Below are 19,919 nucleotides of genomic sequence, written 5' to 3'. Positions count from 1 at the left end.
TATTATATGTCCCATCTGTTTGCTTGTTATTGTGATGTTGGCTTTATAATTACTAGACGTTAGCTCCAATAAAAGCTAGCCTGTGCTTAGGCAGGAAGGTAGAAAAATACCACTAATAGTTCTCCACTGAGAGTACTTAAAGACAATAAAGGAAAATACAGAGACTGATGACCAGGTCATCCAATTCAGTTGCCCACAATAAAGCATATCCATGTAACAGATGTTCCACAAAACATCTTCTCTGTTCTTCTTATCCCCGCAACTACATATCCAGAAATTTCTCCCATTGTCTTACATAAATTACTTACTTTTGACCTTAAACAGAACAGGAGCAACTGAGGCCACAGGAGAAGTCAAAGATTCCGTACTAGGGTATTTTTTGGGGGAAAAAAAACAACACACATGCAAATGATTATAAGACCATGATCAAAAGGAAAGCAATACCCCCTTCCCTCTTTTCCCACTGAAGAAAACCCCTTTAACAGCCCTACCCTATCTGAACCAGCAAGAAAATCTTCCAGACCACGTCTCTGGCAATAAGTTTAACCTCTAGATCACATGAACAGGACCAAACCAACTGCCTGAAAAATGTTTTCAATACCACTAATTTGACATTTATTCCCAATTACTCTGGGAATGCTCCAATCATGCTACTGCCAGACAACATCATTGAGTCATTCACAACAGTGGTTGCTGAGTAAGTACCACAACATCACCAAGTACTGTAATAATAATATTAAACTTTCTGGATAAAGGGTCAGTGGTGTTTCAGGACAGGAGGATCTCTCTCCCTCTCCTGTAGTTAACCCCATACTACATGATGTGTCCAACCTTATTAGGTGACCAGGGCCTGTCCATGGGGGAATGTCACAAGGGGACTGTGGCACCACATGGATCTGGAGTCATCCCTTCTCCTGTGTTCCTGCTCCTCCACGAGCCCCCTCCAAGGAGCCACAGGCCTCCCCAACCAAACCTGACAGCCATTCTGCTGTGGGACTTTGCTTAGAGGAGGGATGGGAACAGGTAGGCCAGGAAGGGAAGGACACAACCTGTCACCCACAGCTTTCTTTTCCCTAGCTGGAATAGTGAGGTCTTGGGGGTGGCACAGAAAACCTGAGCAACTCGGAGAACGGACGAGGCCATATGAAACAGAGTACAGGACTTCCACTGCAGATACCACACTGCATCCCTTTCTAACAGTTTCACAGTTTTCTGTTCTCACGCACAATAAGATGGCAGTATTTGAACAGTATTAGTACATCACCCAGCATTAAATCATATATGCGATTTTATGAAAAACAAAAAAGCCTTGCGGCAAACAAAGAACATTGACAAAGTTTCATGATGAGCCAGGGACAGAGCCTCAGAGACAGTGCAGCTCAGGAGAAGCCAGGGCCACTTCTCTCCAGTGCCTGCCTTGTTGAGCTGAAATCCCTTTTAACGTTGGCCTGTGTCCTTGCTGCCAAGATAAAAAACATTATTTGCTTCAGATTGACTCATCATTAATTCACCACTGGTCACAACTTGCTAAAGAAAAGCTTCCCAAGTCTGAACCAAACCAAGCATGGACTGGAGCTAGAACTTGTGGGTAACAGACTAAATTTATGGATATAGTCCAAGTATGGGATTCATGGCATTCACCTAGGAGCGGAAAAGTTGCAAGAGCTGAGGGGGACACCCTATGAACAATCACAGCCACATCACACCCCAAGGACAACGGCACAGTCTAAAAAGGGAAAGAGTGGAGGAAGGAACAAGAGACATCTGGGTGAAGAGACTTGCATGAGGTCGGGCACCAGAAGAATAGCACAACTGTGATCCTGAATGCCTTAACTCCTGATGCAGTGTCTTAGCCAGTGGATAATGCTTTTCTCAGAATTGAAAATAAATTGGATGCTGTCTGCCAAGATGCAGTAATTCCCTACTAGTAAGTCATATCATTCTGGACCAGCTGTATATTACGAGACCATCCCAAAATACAAGTTGTAATTTATTAATTCTGCCTAAGTAAAAGGTTTCCAGTAATACTGTCAGCATTTGCCGTTCTCACTTCAATGAAGCATATTGCGAAGGATGCTTTGTCAGACCTATATATCACTGTCACTCCAGGAGTCAATGCACCGACAGTCTTAGCAGAGGTGGATGTTACAGGATACTGTGAAAGTGATTATGTAAGATGGAAAAGCAGGTTTTTGGAGTCTCACTCCAGCAATGCAGAAATCAGAGGCTTTTAATGGAATTAGCGGAGAAGGGAACATCTCTTGTACACATCACCATTATCCCTTGGGATCCTAAAATTACTTGTGAGGAATAATCTCTCCAACTCACTCATAATTTTAGCACTCCTAAGAACTACATATCTTCAGTTCGCCCATAATTTAAACTTCTTTCCTTCAACAGAAACACCACCTGACAGGTCTTAACTAAAAGTGAATGACAGCAATAGCAGCTTACTTAAAAGTGTAAAGGAAATGCATATTTATGAGCACCCAGAGTAATGGTTTATGGACCTCAGAACTAAAGGTGTAATAATGTCTTGAAGGCATATTAGGAGACATAATTTTACATTCAAAAGCCAAACTGGGCTACAGCCAGTGATGAGATCTGTGTTTGTGTTAAGATAATAGGATAGAGAAGCCTAGCTAACTTTAAAATTTATCTTCATTTTTCCAGACATACTACGCCATCCTTTTCCTTTCCCTTTCTGAAGGCTCATAGAAAAGGAACTACATGTGTATGCATGTAGCGTATTGAAACGTGTAAAATAATGGCATCTTACTCCTGACTTCAGGACTGGACTTGCTGCCTTACAGGTGAATGTCTGGTATCATTCACAAACACTGCAATCTTCAATATATAATGAAGAATAGCTAGGCTTTACTTCACATCCTCTCTGTAGGCATATAAATTTGTCAAGTAACTTAATTGCTGTATTTTTCCAATCACTTTGCCATCAGAGTGATGGTAATGAGTTTATCTGAGACCTTTTGATTTTATTTCATCATTCGCACCAGCATCAGTGTTCTGTTGATATTTTAATGAAGAAAGTCAGTCGGTTTCAGTAATAGTCTTATTTTGAACATGACTATATTATAAACAATTTAAACAGCGAAAGACACGTATTAGGGCAATTTATTCAAAGAAACAAGGACTGCTCCCAGCATAATTTTTTCTGAAACCTTATTCCACGGGATGATCTTTTAAGTACGGTACCTCTTGTAGGAAACATACAAAAGCTGGAGAGGCTGCTGAGGAAAATAGTCTAACATCTGGAAAACTATTTGATTAGAGCAGATAAAGCATAGAGCTGTTTTCTATTCCTGAATCTTCCATAAAATTACTGTATGACCCTGGGAAATTTCTTTTCCTTGCAAGACTTTGGTACTCATCAAAAACTCTGAGATCCTGGTGTAACTCTAAGATCTAATGGTGTAACAGAAGTGAAAAACACTCATGAGTGTTATCTATTAGAGATGATTCTCTGATGGCCTATATTAATTTCTTTTTAAAGATTTTACAATTACATTTACAAATATAATGAGAAACAATTAAAAAAAGTACCTGAAAAAGTATCCGAATCTACTATTGACCCTTAAAGTCAATTTCTTATTCATTAAAAATGCATGTTAAATATTTATAAACCCAGGCACAAAGCAATTTCAGTTTCTGGAATTAAAAGCATGCAAAATTAAACAGAACTAAACAGAAAACTGACTTTTATCTATGCCTGTTTCCTCACAAACTGTTTATATGGGCACTGCTCTGATCACAAAGGTCCTGTGTAACCGCACGCCCCCCCCTCTGTCTCCCCTTGCTGAAGAAGTCCCTCTGTGCAGAGTCACCTAGTCTGTTCTAGCAGGCGATACAGGACGCAGAACTTCAGCCATGCACCAGTGACTTGGTCCTAATTCAAGTGCATCTCCTGTGGGAAAGTCCTGATGTGCAGCATCAGCAGAGAAAATCCCCCACCTCCCATGGTGGTGGGCTCCCACCAGACAGGACAGGCATTGCTCACGACAGATGAGAGAGGTTATTTGTAAACTACCTGAACAGTTCTCTATTAACATTTCTCGCTCTGACTGATTTCATTATTTAAACATACCAGAAAGGACACATTTATTATACACAGCATGTAGAGTGAAAAACAGCCAATGTATTTCTTTTTCAGAGTCATTTTTCAGTTCCTCACAACCTAGAGGTTTGTCTCACATTTGAAGTGTATTGTTTTTCTGAACGTCTCATTTCATAGATAGATAGAAATAGAAACACAGAACAAAACAAAGCCACACCCCCTCCCTATGGCCTGTTTTTCAACAGCTCATTTCCTCAGAAGAAGAGAGACACAACTTCACTTTCAGTAACAACGCAGTCCTTATGACAGACATACTTTTCCAAGATCCAAGAAAAAGCCAGTGGATCTGATTATGTCAAGTCCTAAGAATTTAGCAAATGGATTTTGCATATGCAGAGCAGAGGACACTGAATTATTAAAACAAAATTACTGCAACTAACATTTGAGTGAAACACGCATGAAATGAAGATTTACATTGAGTTACTTCTTAGTTCTTTTGGTACAAAATCCAAAGGTGTGGCAGAAATACAATGCTAATTTAACGCTCATGTTCTAATCAGTATTTTTTTTTTCTTACAATAAAAGGGCTACAGAGTGTGGCAAAAGGACTGACAGTTCACCCTGTGGTGTGCTAGTGCTTCATTTTTTATTATTTTTCTCCACAGAAATATCATAGGAAAAATCTTTAGGCACTCACCTGTATTTTTAATACAGATACTAGCAAGTTCAAAGGCAGGCATTGAAAAGTCAAGGAATAAACATAAAGTTTTCTGCTCCTAAGATATATACCAGAATACAGACTTCTATGAATTTTTATCATTTTATGATAATGTATGCTGCTCAGAAGCCCCTTTCTCTTTCAGTAGCTAAGTAAATATGGATGATAAGACTCATTGATCAAGTTGTATGAAGTGTAGTAAATGAGGCAAGGGACCAATGGAAGGTGACAAATGCATTTATGGTTAGGGTAATAGATGAGAACCAGAATATCGTTTCCTCTCTCAGCCATGTGCTTTGGGTATGACCTTGGACAAGACATTCACATTTTGATTCATCAAGTGTGCAAGCAGTCCTAGATAACAGTCTTCCTTCTACTGGGTTAGGAAAAGTGCAGAGATTTGATGAGGTAAAACATGCCAATAGTCTTACTTCATTCATCTCTGAGGCCAGCATCCCACGCCATGATCAAATGGCAGCCTTCGCTGATATGTCCCTGCGATATGTTAGTGACCAATAGTCCACATAAATACATGTGCCTTGATCACTTTCTACTCCAGATGTTTACCCAACTATAACCCACTCTAGCCAATGCATCGACCTATTCCAAGATTTACTGGGAACAAAGCTCTTTCAGTGTCCCCCGTACTGGTGTGCACTTCCAAGATCCGAGCAATTTTATGCCGAAGATTTCAGTAATGCTTAGTGCTGCACACACACATGAATTTCTTTCAAAATGTGCTAAGCTAGGTTAAAATAATTCTTGGGAAGTGACTGATTTTGCATACGCTGTTCAATAAATAAATACATACGTGGAGAAGGAAAACTCCACCTAAAGAAAGGTCATACATCAGTCAGCGATGTATGCAGTGGAGACAGCCCATGTTACCGTGCCCTTATACCACAGCCTTCGGCACCTGCTGTATGCTGTTTGCGAACTCTTCCTATTTACTTACTGAATGAAATATGTTCCCAGGTTCCCTGACAACCTACATATACATTGCGTTTCTTTTCTGCCCCCCTGGAGATAAGCTAATTGCTAGAAGTATTTGGTGTGAACCATTTTTTAGTTTCCCATTGACATTTTTTGATGACAAGAATGCCTGAGTCACATCCTATTCCTACCAGTGGGACATGTTGCAACAGCTAGGGCCAAGGGGTGACATAAGAAAGTCCTGTCAAAAATGTACGACTGGGGATCCTCCGAGAAACTGCACACTGTACTTCCTACTAGACTGTTAAGTACTGCACTTCTACAATATAAAGAACAAAAAGAGCAGCAACGCCAAATGTACACCCAGCAGTTTATTAAAACACCCCACAAACAGGAAAAGATGATGCTGTGGAAATATTTTGATAGTTTCACCACATTATGTTGAGAGCACAGGCATGGAAAAATAAAGCTTAATATTACCATCAAAATATGCCCCTTTTCCCTCATCTCTCTCCTTTCAGCCTGGACTTTCAGCATGAATTTCATATTCTCTTCAACAAAAAGGAAAAAAAGGCTGTGAAATTCAAGATTATGTTTTCAGTTCTCCTGAAATCTTGATTTTGGTGAAAATAGTATTAATTTTTCCACAAGTAAAACTACAGTCAGAAAGTTATGGTAATCCTTCCAAATGCATTTTCTAGCTATAAATATCTCAGAAAGCTGCTCCACTTTTCAGTGAAATTTTGTCCATATGGAACATATGACTAGGAAGGACTTGGTGAACTACTGAAATCCAGTACTCTGTTAGTGAAGGCACCCATAGCATTCAGTTTTGTTCAAAACTTATCATAGAAAACCATCACTTGGAAAACAAGTTTGAGCTTTGGGTTTTTTTTGTCTTTAGCACTACAAGTAGGACATTACTCAAGAAGCTCAATCTCCTATTGGTAATAAACCACCTTCTAATGCCCAGCTATGTTTCTTTACGGACAATTTATACACAGTTACAGACTGGATATATACGGACTGTTGTCTTTCCCAAGTGTTTATTCCCAGAATGTTCACTGAAAGGAACCATATTTGTCTCAGTTTGTGTTCAGCTGTGCTAAACAAGACTCTTCTTGGTCATCCTAGTAGTTCTTTCAGCATCTCTCTCATTTTCAATTCATCTTTCTTAAACATGGATGAGCAAAGCAGTACACAGTACTTCAAAGACACTGTCTCCAGTGTCCTATTTAATGGCTTTAGTATTTCTTGTATCTACTTTAAATACATACAACGATAAAATACACTTTTTTTCATGACCATAATTCGGGTGATCATCAGAAACAAGGGGACCTTTCCTCTAAGATTCCCAGCTGATGAATTGACAGCATTGATATTGAGCTAACTGGTCATCAAAGTAAAGAGATTTGCCATGTTTTAAGATGCTGATGCAATTCACCCTGACCTTCCCACACAGAGATGTATGAGCAGTACCATATCATTAGTTTTCTGTTTCTTCATCTGCCCATGTATACTGAGCGTACCGAGCAGCTCCAAGAACCTTTTCTGTGGTAGGACTCTATGCCGGTACCACTCCAAGCAAATATTCCCAGCATTTCAGAAACAAATGAGAATAATGGCAGAGAATGTCAGAATAATTCAGGATTGAAGGGACCTCTGGAGGTTACCTACTCTAACCAGAAGCTAGGCCAGGCTAAATTCAAAGTTAGATGCCATGGCTCAGGTCTTCATACAACTCAGTTTCAAAAATTTCCAGATACGGAAATGCCACAACTTCTCTGGGCAACCTGTACTGGTGTTTAGCCTCCTTTATCATGAAACTTTTCCAAAACTATTACTAAGTTAGCAACATGAACAGTTCTTCGATAGTACTTTAACAACAGACAGCAAACAATTTGTGAAAAAATGTAATAAGCTTTTCCAGTATCTAAGTGTTATTCATTTTATCTTCACACTTACAGATTGGATTTTGCTCCCAGTTACACGGATGAGCATCTGAAATAACTTTGCTAAATTCAGTAGTGTGATACCTGTCCCAAATCTCCACCACCATAAAATCCAACCTTCTTACTCATGGCCTCTTGACTGTAGGAAGTGTTTTTCCCTTCAGACTAAAAATTACCTGAAAGGTAGCTGGATAAAGCAAAAAAGTTAACACTACTATGCTTTTTAATGTCTCTTTTTGCATCAGTGATAGAAGTAAGATGGGAAAGACAGTCCTCTGTGGACTACATTTTTTTCTGCTTTTGCCACAGCCAAAATATTTTATTCTCCCTCTCTCAAGAGTACATGAAAGCACTTCCCTTTTTGTCCTTTTCATGATGACTACTCATTAGAATCTGATAGTTTTCTCTACACAAACACAACAGGTCATATTTGCTTTTTCCATTAAGCCATTTGGACAGAAACTCTTCCATGGAATATATGCTATGGGGTCTGTGGTTTTCCAAGCTGCCTATCAAGATACACGGAGCCTCCTGTGTTGCAGACATGAGTCTGATTTTCTTGTAACTCTACCAATCGTTTCCATCTGGTATTGTACTTAACAGGTTGATTTTCTGAGACACTTCACACTATGAAGTATGTTAAGGATTGTACCTTCATTTCTATTTGATTTGCAATTTATTCAATGTTTCTCCCTGTGCAGTTCATTCTAGCTTGCACAGTCCCCATCTATTCCAGAAAAGACACAGAGGACTGCAGCCTATTTTTTCTGGAAAAGTATTTCTTCAGAGATAATCCCCCTAGTCACTTCACTCCATTTCTTTCTAATATTCAGTAGGCAAAATACACTGTACTGTACCTGAATGTTATGGAAAAGGCTGTGCCAAAAAAAGCACTGCATTCAGGTTTTGTTGTGCCTTCCACATGTATGGAAGACATCATTGTTCACTGCAGACAGTGTAAAATACCTCTAAAAATACATGGATTTAAACTATCGTAGTTAGTATTTATAAAGTAATTCAGCCAGTAGGACTGATCTGACCTACAGAGGCCACTGGACTGAAATCAAAAGTGATTCTAAGAAGTCAGGGGAAGCCTACACAAGAAGCGAATCCTTCTTACATTTCCTAATCTGTTCAATCTGCATGTTATACGGAATAAAGACTCTAGACTCACTCGAGGTGTAGCTTGGCTTTGCAATATGTTCAACAGCAATACTGGCTTACGGCACTTGTTGGGCTGAGTTTGCCATGCACTTCAGTCCCTGCAGTGTGCCGTCCTGCTCTTCGATGCATATTAGCTCAGTTTGTGCATGCAGCCAGATGATGAAGATGATCAGGGAATTGATTCAACTGAAAAACTGCCCAGCACATCTTTTTCTTCAAGCTGGATCAAAATGGCACACAAACAGCTGTGCCATCCCAGAGGATGTTATAGTATACACTGTGACACGGGGACAGGAACAAGTAGAGACAGGTAGGTGTTGCCAAAGGTCACTTTGTAATATCAAACTCTACCCCCTGGCTATCTGGTTGCAGGTGTACCCTCCAATTGTTACCACAGTCCCTGGCACAGTTTGTGCCCAGAGTAGACCTCTCCCAAGCAATTCCTACACATGGCTCAAGAGTTAACATAGGCCTGGAGCAATTTTCAATAAGCAGTTTGCAAGCAGCCACTCTGTTTTAGGGATAAAAGAGTTTAACAGTGTGGTCAGGGTCATTCGATGCCAGTTGGCCTCTGTGCCAGAAAGCAGTACCAGGCTTGTTTAACCTGCAAGTGCAGACATGAATCACCAGCCCAAACTCAGACTTTTTACCCGTTAGAAGAGAAGCCTACAAAGCTGATTCTTACACATCCCCACTCAATGCCTGCAAAACTCCTAGGAGGCCCCACCTGCACTCTAACTTAAAACTTCTTCCAGCTCTTCAGTGACAGTGACTGAAGGTCCCTCAGGCCAGGTCTACACAAACAGCTGCATACTCATTCTGCCTGTGATGTGAACTGGTTAGGTGCAAGCCAACTTCAAACCAGGAGATGCACTGCCATAATACACAGCATCGTGGCCAAGTTAATTAGTGCAGCTAAGAGGCAGGTCAACACGAACACTATGCTCAAAAGGTCCAAAGCTGAGGGATTTAATGCACCCTCTAAGTTCAGACTTAGTCATGACAGCTTCAGTGAATCTGGGCCACGCTCTCATCAGTATACTGCAACCTTGAGCTGAAGGGACCATGTCTAATGCTGAGACACTGTTTCACTCCATATGCTAGTTCATTATCCAGCTCCTCTCTGTTTTGACTGCCAACAAATAATGATGTTTTCCAACACTTCTCCACTAGGAACTGAATGCACAAACATCGCATCATAAATGCCACCCAACATCTGCCAGGCAGTTACCATCTTCCCATGACTATCACCTAGGCTGAACCTGAGCAAGTGATTTAGTGACAAGCTGTGTCAAATCCTCTTACCTATCACACCCTAGATCATCCAAACCCCAATTCTTATGAACAAGAAAGCCCACAGGTATTCGGTTAAAATACCATAGGAAAATTAATTCTAACAAAAAACTCATGCATTATAAAATTACTGTTACCTTGTTAATGAAAAATCAAATATCACAATCGAGGATATCAGTATTGCTACAAATCTTACAGAACCAATGCAGATATGGTGAGAATGATAAGATATTAATAGAAAATAAACTAAGGAAAAGGCAGGCTTTTTCCACCTTTCCTATTTAACAGGCAGACAAAAGTCTTGAAAATATTATTATTTAATATATGAGTTATTTTAGAACAGTACCAATAGCTCAGCAGAGCAAAACTCACTCAGTTGGTCCCATGGTAAACAGGGTATCTATGTAGCTGGGATGATGACAAGGAGCAGATTTCAAGTAACGTATTTCAGAGATTAAACAACAGATTACTGACTTGCCTTATATTATCTGTAAATTTATTAACTGCAACCAGAGCACTCAATCAGGGCAGAGTATTTGATTTCCCACATTCCACTTCTTATTGTAGAGCTCTTTGTTCACTTCATGGTGCTTTGCTGTGCTGATCCAACTGCTACACAAATGAAACATCTCAAAATAACTATGAATGTGTGAATACTTTCAATAGTGCTTATTTTTAATCAGCCTTTACCATCGAGTAAAAGCAAAAGCTAGTCACATGATGTTTGTAATTTCTGTAACTGTAATTCAAATTAAGCAACTGCCTGCTTGTATTTTCATTCTAGCAGTTTGAGCTTACTAAGATCATACTCCTGCTGCCCTGTTACTTCATTTCCCATCCAATGCTTAAAGCCTGCAAGTAATATGTAGAGCCTAGCAGACAATCCCATAAATAGTTCAAGACCTTGAAAACCACACTGTAGCCAGTTCCCAACTTTCTTCCAAAATAAGGCATAATAGACGCAAAAGCTTTCACTGAAAAAATATTTTTAATACAAACCAGTTACAGAAATCCCTGACAACGTGCAATTAATGGACCGCATGATAGCAATCACCAATGTGAACAAATTCATTACAAAAGCCAGATGACTGTTCTATGGTCATGCTTACCCTGAACACAGACTTCTAACACATTTTTTTAAGGCCATAAATAGGTGCAATACCTGCTGAACCACATAATGCACGTGGTCATGCCCTGAAGCATGAAATACAAAAGTCCCTTCAGTTAAACCTCTTGAATTGAGCCAAGGGGACTCTGTATCTTTCTTCTTAGACCAGTGTCCCCTGTAATGCTCACCAGACTCCTTGTTGCCTTCATTTCTGCTGGTCCAGAGAGTGGAGGAGCAGTAGAGGTTTAACAGACTGCCACCCTCCACTGTGGGACAATAGCTGGACAAGACTTAACTGCACCAAAAAAATAGTGCTACATCTCATAGCATTGTAACTGAAGAAATGCAGTGACAACTGTGCATTATGTCCACCTTAAACATCTATCAAGCACATCTTGATAGATGCATGTGCAATAGGCATTTCATTTTTACGCCTTCTGAACTGCTGCCTTATGATAAAATAAGAGATCAGATTTGTAGTTCACTGCCCAACTCTCCTTGCATTTATATTGACATAATATTACCTACAAATACAAGCATATGCACCACACACAGAGAAGGCATATATATGAACACTGTATACATAGAAAAATTATGTCTGAGAGTTTTTAGAAATGGGTGTCTAAAGTTAGATTTACAGATTCACATTGAGATATGAGTACTTTGAAGTCCACCCTTCACACATACGAACTAAGATTTTCAAAGCCTGGTGAAAGAATTTCTAAAAATGTTAAACTGCTCTGCCTCTGAATGTAATATATACATGCTTACGTCTCTATTGTGAAATTTTTCTGTATTTTGGAGAGGATGCAAAGAGGTTGTTTTTGGTTGATTTTTTTGGACTGCAGAAATGAATCTATTGAAGAATGGATCAGAAACTGAGAGTAAGTACAAGCACTAATATGTATCATTGCAAGAGCCCTGTAGACACCAGATAACTTAGAGGAATTGCAAGTGCTTGAAATAACACCATGCTGAAATGCAGTTCAGCAATTGGAAACAGCGTGTCAAATTTCACTCTCATTTACACCTACAAAAAAATTCGTAGCAACTCCACTGAGTGAAATGGTGATATTGTTGATGAGATTAAAATAAGAGCAGACTATGAGCCTCCATCTGTATAAAAGTACTAAACAAGTGTAGAATAAACGTATAGTAAAAGTAGTATAATCAAACAAGTACAAAGAAACTCTAGGCCTTTGCTGTGGAGAGGAGATGGGAGCCAAGGGTTAGATACATCACCTTCCTCCTTAGCATCTTTGCACGGTGTGTGTACATGCTCCCACAGCCCCCTGGCTCTGCAGCCGCCCCTCCTGTCCCTGCTCAGGCTGGGGCTGCGCCTGCCTGGCAAATGAAAACTAAATAATATCCATGCAAACACAAGTACATATCCAGATCTACCATCACCTTTTATGCTCTAAGCCAAGGCAATAAAATATAGCTTTACTGCTTTGGACTTTAAAAAATAAGTGATCACATACTGTATGTGCTGAAAATCCACAATCAGCCTTCATAGAACGTATTTAAAAACATCCCAATCATCACAAAATGTGGATTAAATTAGTACAGCCAGGCTAAACTTCACTTCACAGCAGTGTTTTCATCAGCTGCTCCTGCTTTAGCTTCCAAGAAGTAATGCCACTGGCATAAAACTGAAATCAAAACAACAATCACTGACCAGAAGATCTAGTTCAATTTTTGTGACAAAGGAATTCATTCTTCATAAAACCTCCTCCCAAACAAAAGAAAAGTGACTACACGTGGTATCCGTGGCCTGTGAAGTACGAAACTCAGCATAGGAAAAGATTCCAAAACTTGCCAACAGTCACACATAATAGCAAAACGAGGGGTTTTTTCTTACTTCTCTTTATTATGTGCTTAATAGTACATTTTTATTAGAAAAAGTCAAGCGAGTAAATGTAATGTTCCATATGCAAAAAAAAGGGGCACGTTGTGCACTGGAACTGCCTATTTCTTGGGTTGTTTTTACACTCTAAATAAATAGTAGGAGAGGTCTCTTCCCTTTTTGTCTCAACTTCAAATAACAAGTATTTGTTTCTGTACTTTTCCCTTCTGTACCTTTCCCCCAATAAATAGGTGACTGACATCAAATATAGGGAAAAAAAACAGGTTGGAGAGTTTTCATTCCATTGACATCAGTCCTCCTACATCTTTGCTTGTGACAGAGGAGAGCAATCTCAATGATGCAAATGCTGCCTGCTGGTCCTGTGCCTTTTCTTAACAGACAAAAGATATAGGGATTCCTGTTTTGTGACAAATGGTGTGATTTTGAAACTTTCAGCACAAATTCAGTCCAAACATTTTTTGCTGCTGTTGCTGTTGTTTCAGAAATGAAATCTAAAATTTTGATGCTGATAACAAACATTTCCTGATCCAAAACAAAATAAAACAATCACATTTCCCTTCAAAGTATGTAATATATTTCAGAAGAAAGTATCAAAATCTGACTTTTTCCTTTTTTTGAGCTGAAAAGGAAGACTGTTAGCAGCCAGTTTGATTTGAGCACATAAGGGCACTACTCAGGATAGGGAAGGCAGAGGGACATTAATTCTGTAAAAAAATAGAGAAGGTGAACAATAATGGAAAACAGAGAAAAAGGTGAGGTGGTAGAGAGTAAAGACACTTCTTTTAGCAGTAGGGTAAGTGGAGATGGCAATCTGCCACAAGAAGGGCTTCCCTCCAGAGACAGCGAGGCAACAGGTCCATGCTCACGACTGAGCTGGTAGGTGGAGGTGGGAACCCCAGAAACATTCTTGCTGCCACTAGTCCCCATCCATCCATCATTCACCCATCCATCTCACCAAGGTCTATGCCTTCATATTGTCAGTGCAACCATATTACCACAAATGACTCCTGGTGTGGGAGACTGGGACTGCTTTCCTTCGCAATCACCCAGCTGACAGCTGAGCTACTCTGTGCAGGAGGTGGGGAGGCAGCAGAGCCCAGCTCTGCCCACCACGCTCGCACTCAGAGACAAGCTCTTCTCCATCTCACTGGGGCTACAGTGAGGCCGTAGCCCTTGGCACTAGTATGAGGCGCCTTTCTTCTGGACAAGTCACCAGTTCCCCACACTGAGGAGTTTTAAAAAAGGGGCAACTTTACCCACAGAGTTTTATCTGTTAATTCAGGTGGGCAGTTTCTCTCTCCCCTCCCGCGCTGCTACAGCTGGGGTGACCCCCACCCAGTCCCCTTCATCACCCCATTGCTCTGCGTGTGCTATGCCAATGAGCACCACCTCCTCCACCGAGCCACCGTGCTCAGCCTAGCACCTTGTGCTTTCCAAAACAAAAAGAGAATTTCTTTTCATTCACAACTTTTACTCCTTCCCAGGGGATGTGAGGAGCTTTGTTTACTCCAGAGATCCCCTGGGCTATGCCTATATAAGCTCCAGCCCCTAAAGGATCAAGCCAGCAAGTCAGAAGATACAGAGCAGACAATAAGCAGACCTTCGAGTCTACAAATTGGAGGTTGAATGATTGGCAAACAACCTCTCCTCATGAAAAATTATGCTACAGCAACACAATAGTAATGGGAGCCAAAAGTATGTCTATTCCTGATTTGTAGACCAGGTTTTAGTTATGCTATAATCCTCTCAGTATGCCTGCTTAGGATCCCACAATCACACGAGTCATGAACACTACCCACAAATCCTGCAGCTTCCATGCCGAGCAAGCGACACACCAGATGAAGAAGGATGGAAAATATACATGTGGAATTGTTCTGGGAACTTAAAGCACACATAACAGTAAACAAAGCAAATATGGTGCAAAACCTGTTGCTATTTTCACAGCATTTGCAGAGCAAAGCTGCATAAATGCAGAAAGATGCATACTGCCTCACACCTTTCCTCCGATCCCAGCAAATTAAGCACAGCAGCACAAACAGCAGCAGTGAGAAGGAAACGCTATGCAGAAGAGCTGCCCCGTTTGCTGCTGCACTACAGGTATATGTTTGGGTATGTGTGAGAGAGCTGAATAAAGAGCGTAAAAATTACTTTTCCTCATGCCTCCTCCAGAGCCTTGGCTGCTCACGGGGAACCGAATGGGGAGAGTCCCTCAGCGCCGTCCTCCCTCCTCCAGGTACAGCCTAAGCCAGTTTGAAAAGGTTACTGTTGTTGTTCCCTGTCCCACTTGGGGACAGTCTTCACAAAGCCAGTGCCAGTTTGGTCTGATAAAGGCTGCCTCAGCTCCCCACGGAAAAGGCAGTGCCACTGTCGGATACCGGAGCACTTGCTGAACGAGAGGCACTACAGACAAATTTTGGCTGGTGGCAGGAGAGATGGCTGAAAGCCAGCTGACAGAGAAGAGCAATATCAATCTCTATGCCGGGGGAATCCTCTGAAAATGCTACTGAAGCAAACAGCAACCACTAACAGCACAGCGGCAAACGAGACACGTGCGATCCTAAGCTCACGGAGGAGAGAAAAAGGCAAACGGCTGAACTAAAGTGATCAATATGAACTTGAACCGTGGCACAGGGCAAACATGTGGTGTGCCGTATGGAAACTCAGAACAAAACAGAAAGCTTGGAACAAAATGAAATTAAAAATCTGCTTTTATTTCAAATTACTCCACTAAACATCTAACTGAAAATTGTGTTGAAGTTGACATGACTTTGTGACATGTTGTTCTTTGAAGACTGCCATTTTCCATCAAAAAAAAAAAGTATTAAAAACGTTTCAGTCTGGTTACCTTCTATTCTGCAAGGCTAGACAATATTAAATCGTGAGCTGAAAAAAAACGCCACACCACTAGTCAGCAAGAGATAGCTGTTCAGCCAACATCCATCACAATATTTTCAAGAATCCATAGATACCGAGCACCTGGAAAAGAAGGATGACAACCACTCCAAGCATGGATTTAGAACTTTAAACGGGTTTGATAAATTAATTTTTTTAAAGACAGGCCCCATGCAGCCTCCCTTTGCCCACTGTTTCTAGATATAACCTATCTGGGAAAGGGTGATCAAATGTCCACCTCCAAAACAGATGAGCCTTCTGTCTCTGTTCTCCTACAAATGAGAATGACCCTCCCACAGGCTACACGGTCCTGGAACATGACGGCGTTCTGTATTCTGGGAGGTCTTCTACTGAACAGCCTCACACTAAAGCATCCCTGCAAAAGTACCTAAGCTGCCAAATCTAGGGCTTATTTGATGAATGGGTTGTAAGAAAAAAAAGAAATTCTTCCTGTATAATTTCTAATAAGTATCTGAATTAAATCAGATCATGAAGAATTAGATCAAGAGGAGTTAAAATTAAGGATCTGAAGCGTCTCTCCTATGAGGAAAGGCTGAGAGAGCTGGGACTGTTTACCCAGGAGAAGACAAGACTCAGGGGAGACCTCATCAATGTCTATAAATACCTGAAGGGAGGGTGCAAAGAGGACAGAGCCAGGCTCTTCTCAGTGGTGCCCAGTGACAGGACTAGAGGCAATGGGCACACACCGAAACACATAAGGAAAACACTTTTTACTTTGAGGGTGGTCAAACACAGGAACAGGTTGTCCAGAAAAGTTGTGGAGTTTCCCTCCTTGGAGATATTCAAAAGCCATCTGGACACTGTCCTGGGCAACTGGCTGTAGGTGGCCCTGCTTGAGCAGGGGGGTTGGACCAGATGACCTCCAGAGGTCCTTGCCAACCTCAACCATCCTGTGATTCTGTGATAAACAGATGAATTACCAACACTTACGCAAAACTATATAAAAAGAAAAAAAATTAAGAAGTAATGGCAAAAAATTAAAGATTTCCATACTCATTATGGCAAGAAAAGCTCTTTATTGGACAATATTTGTCAATAATACACCTATTTGTCCTATAATACACCCAGACACATAATGAGACTAGAGGGATAGTTCCACTAAGCTCAGCTACCAGCCCTAGAGCTAGCCCAAAATGCTTATACGTAAAACTCAAACATGCTTGCAACATTACAGTATAAAGCCGTATCCATAAATTTTCGACTCCCCCCTCTCATTAAGTTCACTGGTGAGATCAGAGAACTCATTTCCATTGGCAAACGCTATGGCTATATCAGTGAATGACCAGAGTGGGAGCTGAAACGACCATCATCAGAGCAAAAGGCAGTGGATAGTCTATTTTAGTTCTTGCTCTCTGTCCTCTAAGGAATACTACAATCACAGAAACACCTCCTAGGTTATATAGTTTATTTGCCTGCTGGTGTGAGATTCTTCCCTATGATAATTTTTAACACTTGCTTTTGCCAAGTTAAGGGCAATGCGTCACATCTAAGGAAAATAAGCTTATTATGAGCCCCCTCAGACACTGCATTTTGCAGTACCCAATGGATCACGGTGCTGCATCATATAACAGGGAAGGTGCCAAAGTGTTCAGACAACAAGCTAGCCTGAAACTGAAGAGTCAGCCACATAACAGGATCCCTCTGAGTGCTGGGCCGCAATACAAATATGCTTGCCCCCTTGCTACAGCACAGGGTCCCCTCCCCTGCTCAAGGCACAGATGATCAGTCCTAGCATCTCACGGGTGGGAGATGTGCAACCGCAGTGCAACGTGGTAGTAAAGTGCAAGAAATAGCCCGAGCTGTGAAAAAGCAGGAGGTAATTTTGTAAGTCTCATACTTAGATGCAGCTTTACAATCCCCTGGTCCTCCAGCAGCCCAGCCTGCTCTCCAGGAATCCCACAGAGGACTTCAAAAAACAACTCCAACCGTGATCACCTGAAGGTGTTCACAAAAGGAAGAAAAGCAACCCTAAAGGAGGTGGCTGAAAAAGAAGTGACTGCGATGAAAAACATGTGGAGAAAATGCCAGAAGGCTGATGCAATCATCCTCTCTCCCAACACCCAGTTACACGGGAGGCGTTGTCCTGAAGATGAGCTGCAGGGCTCCCACTTCTCACCAAACCCATTTGGGTGAAATATTTGTGGTGTCATCTTCTGCTGGTAATAGTTTCCTTGCAAGGTTTTCTACATGAAACCTAAATTGCACAGAAGTGGAGAGCCCACCTATTTAAACATTTTTCCAGCGTATATGCTTCCCATCTGTAAAGGTACTCGGAAGTTTTCAGCCACGTTTCTAACTATCTCAGAGAATGAAATGAGGAAGTCAGCCACACAAAATGCCCAAGATCAGGAAATATAGAGCATTTCACAGCTATTTAAAACAAATAAAATACAAAATAGTCCCTTACTTTCAATTTTAAATGCAGAAAAGACCATTAAAACAGTTATATTAAAATAATAAGGCAGCACTAAAAAAATTAAGACCTGATAAAAATAAGATTATTCACATACATCTAGCTCTTTCACCGTGAGAATGTACATTATAAACAGCCTTTTTTTCCCAGACACTTGCTGTTTTTCTGCATATTTAAACACAGATGTGGGTGCTTAGCAACTGTAAAACAAAGTCATTTACTTAAATAACTGAGTATAGATTAAGGTACTTCATTTTATACATGTACTTTTAAAATATTGTGTCTGTTTTATAATATTATTTAACACCTAGAGAGACAGAATCCTCATATATGCATTCCAAAAATAAGTCACTTACCTTTGCATTTAAGCAAAGAAATAGGGATTTGAGTCTCCTATGTAGGTATCTGTGTGAGTGTACATGTGTGCATTCGTGTGTGTGCATTTTCATACTTTGTATACGTTACCTATATATACAACAGGTAAGAACAGAAAAAGACCTAGAAAAATAAACTATTAACATGTTAAAAGTATTCCATTAGTGTGAGAATAAATGCAGGTATACAATGTTAAGGTCTGTATCATTCAGCGTATCAAAAATTGTTACAAAACAGGAAGAGTACTTTGTTAGAAATGCCCATATTTTAAACTGGAGACAAACAGGAAAATCAGGAAAGTTCCAACAGTGAAACATCACGGAACTGCTGCCCTGCAGTATTTCACTAGTATTTCCAAACACAGAACATGGGCTTTTTCAAGTTACTCGAAACACTGTCTTCATAAAAGGTTTTGCTGAATGAATTAGTCAACAGCATATAAAAAGATGTTTCCCTGGAGTGTACATTGTTTTGCACCACTCACAAGCGAAATAAAGTTTTTGAAGAGGAATAATACATTTTGTTACACTAACTGAAAGAGTTCAGCCTGTGGCTGAAAAGAGATTTTTTTTAACCACACAAACTTTTCTTCAGATCTCTTACCTATTTGTTTCCTGTACTGGTCAACAGGCGTCCTTGCTGTAGAAGCATCTTTTCTACCCATTGTTTTCAATCCAAAAATCACTGTCAGTATCAGAAAAAAAAAAAAAAAAAAAAAAAAAAAAAGCATTATTCCTCAATAAGTTACTAAGGAAATCAATGACTTACAACATCAGAAAAAAACTGTAACAAGCAACATTTACATGATTATACACGAAGACATAAGCCTTCCCAGAGTACAATGAGACATCGGAGTTAGTTAATCATCACTATTCTGAAGACTATTAGATAAATTCTAAACATACCTTTTTCCCCATTGCATGGGTTATTAACATTACAGAATGCCTGTTAGTTTGAATAAAAAAAAGAAAAAAAAAGGATGTAAACTGATTGCACTGTAATTCAGCATTTGGTACCACTGAATTACATTCCTATATAATTTTTTTCTTTAGTAAACCAGAGAGTGAATGTAGCATTGTGAGCTGCTTCTATTGTTGGCAAACACATTTAC

The 19,919-nt window shown here is 40.3% G+C and overlaps 1 protein-coding gene across 1 annotated transcript in view; it reads right to left on the bottom strand.

The window, feature by feature from the left end:
- The window catches only part of TRIQK (triple QxxK/R motif containing), a 41,360-nt gene extending 21,873 nt beyond the window's left edge, over positions 1–19,487 (bottom strand). The window contains exon 1 of the mRNA XM_082307003.1: positions 19,412–19,487. Coding sequence (XP_082163129.1) covers positions 19,412–19,472 — 61 coding nt within the window. The 5' untranslated portion in view covers positions 19,473–19,487. The remainder of the gene's footprint in view (positions 1–19,411) is intronic.
- Positions 19,488–19,919: the final 432 nt, after the last annotated feature.

This window comes from Platalea leucorodia, assembly GCF_965183815.1.
Source record: "Platalea leucorodia genome assembly, chromosome: 1".
NCBI classification, from domain to species: domain Eukaryota; kingdom Metazoa; phylum Chordata; class Aves; order Pelecaniformes; family Threskiornithidae; genus Platalea; species Platalea leucorodia.
The sequence above is the reverse complement of the archived record's forward strand: the minus strand, read 5'-3'. Positions and strand labels throughout refer to the sequence as shown.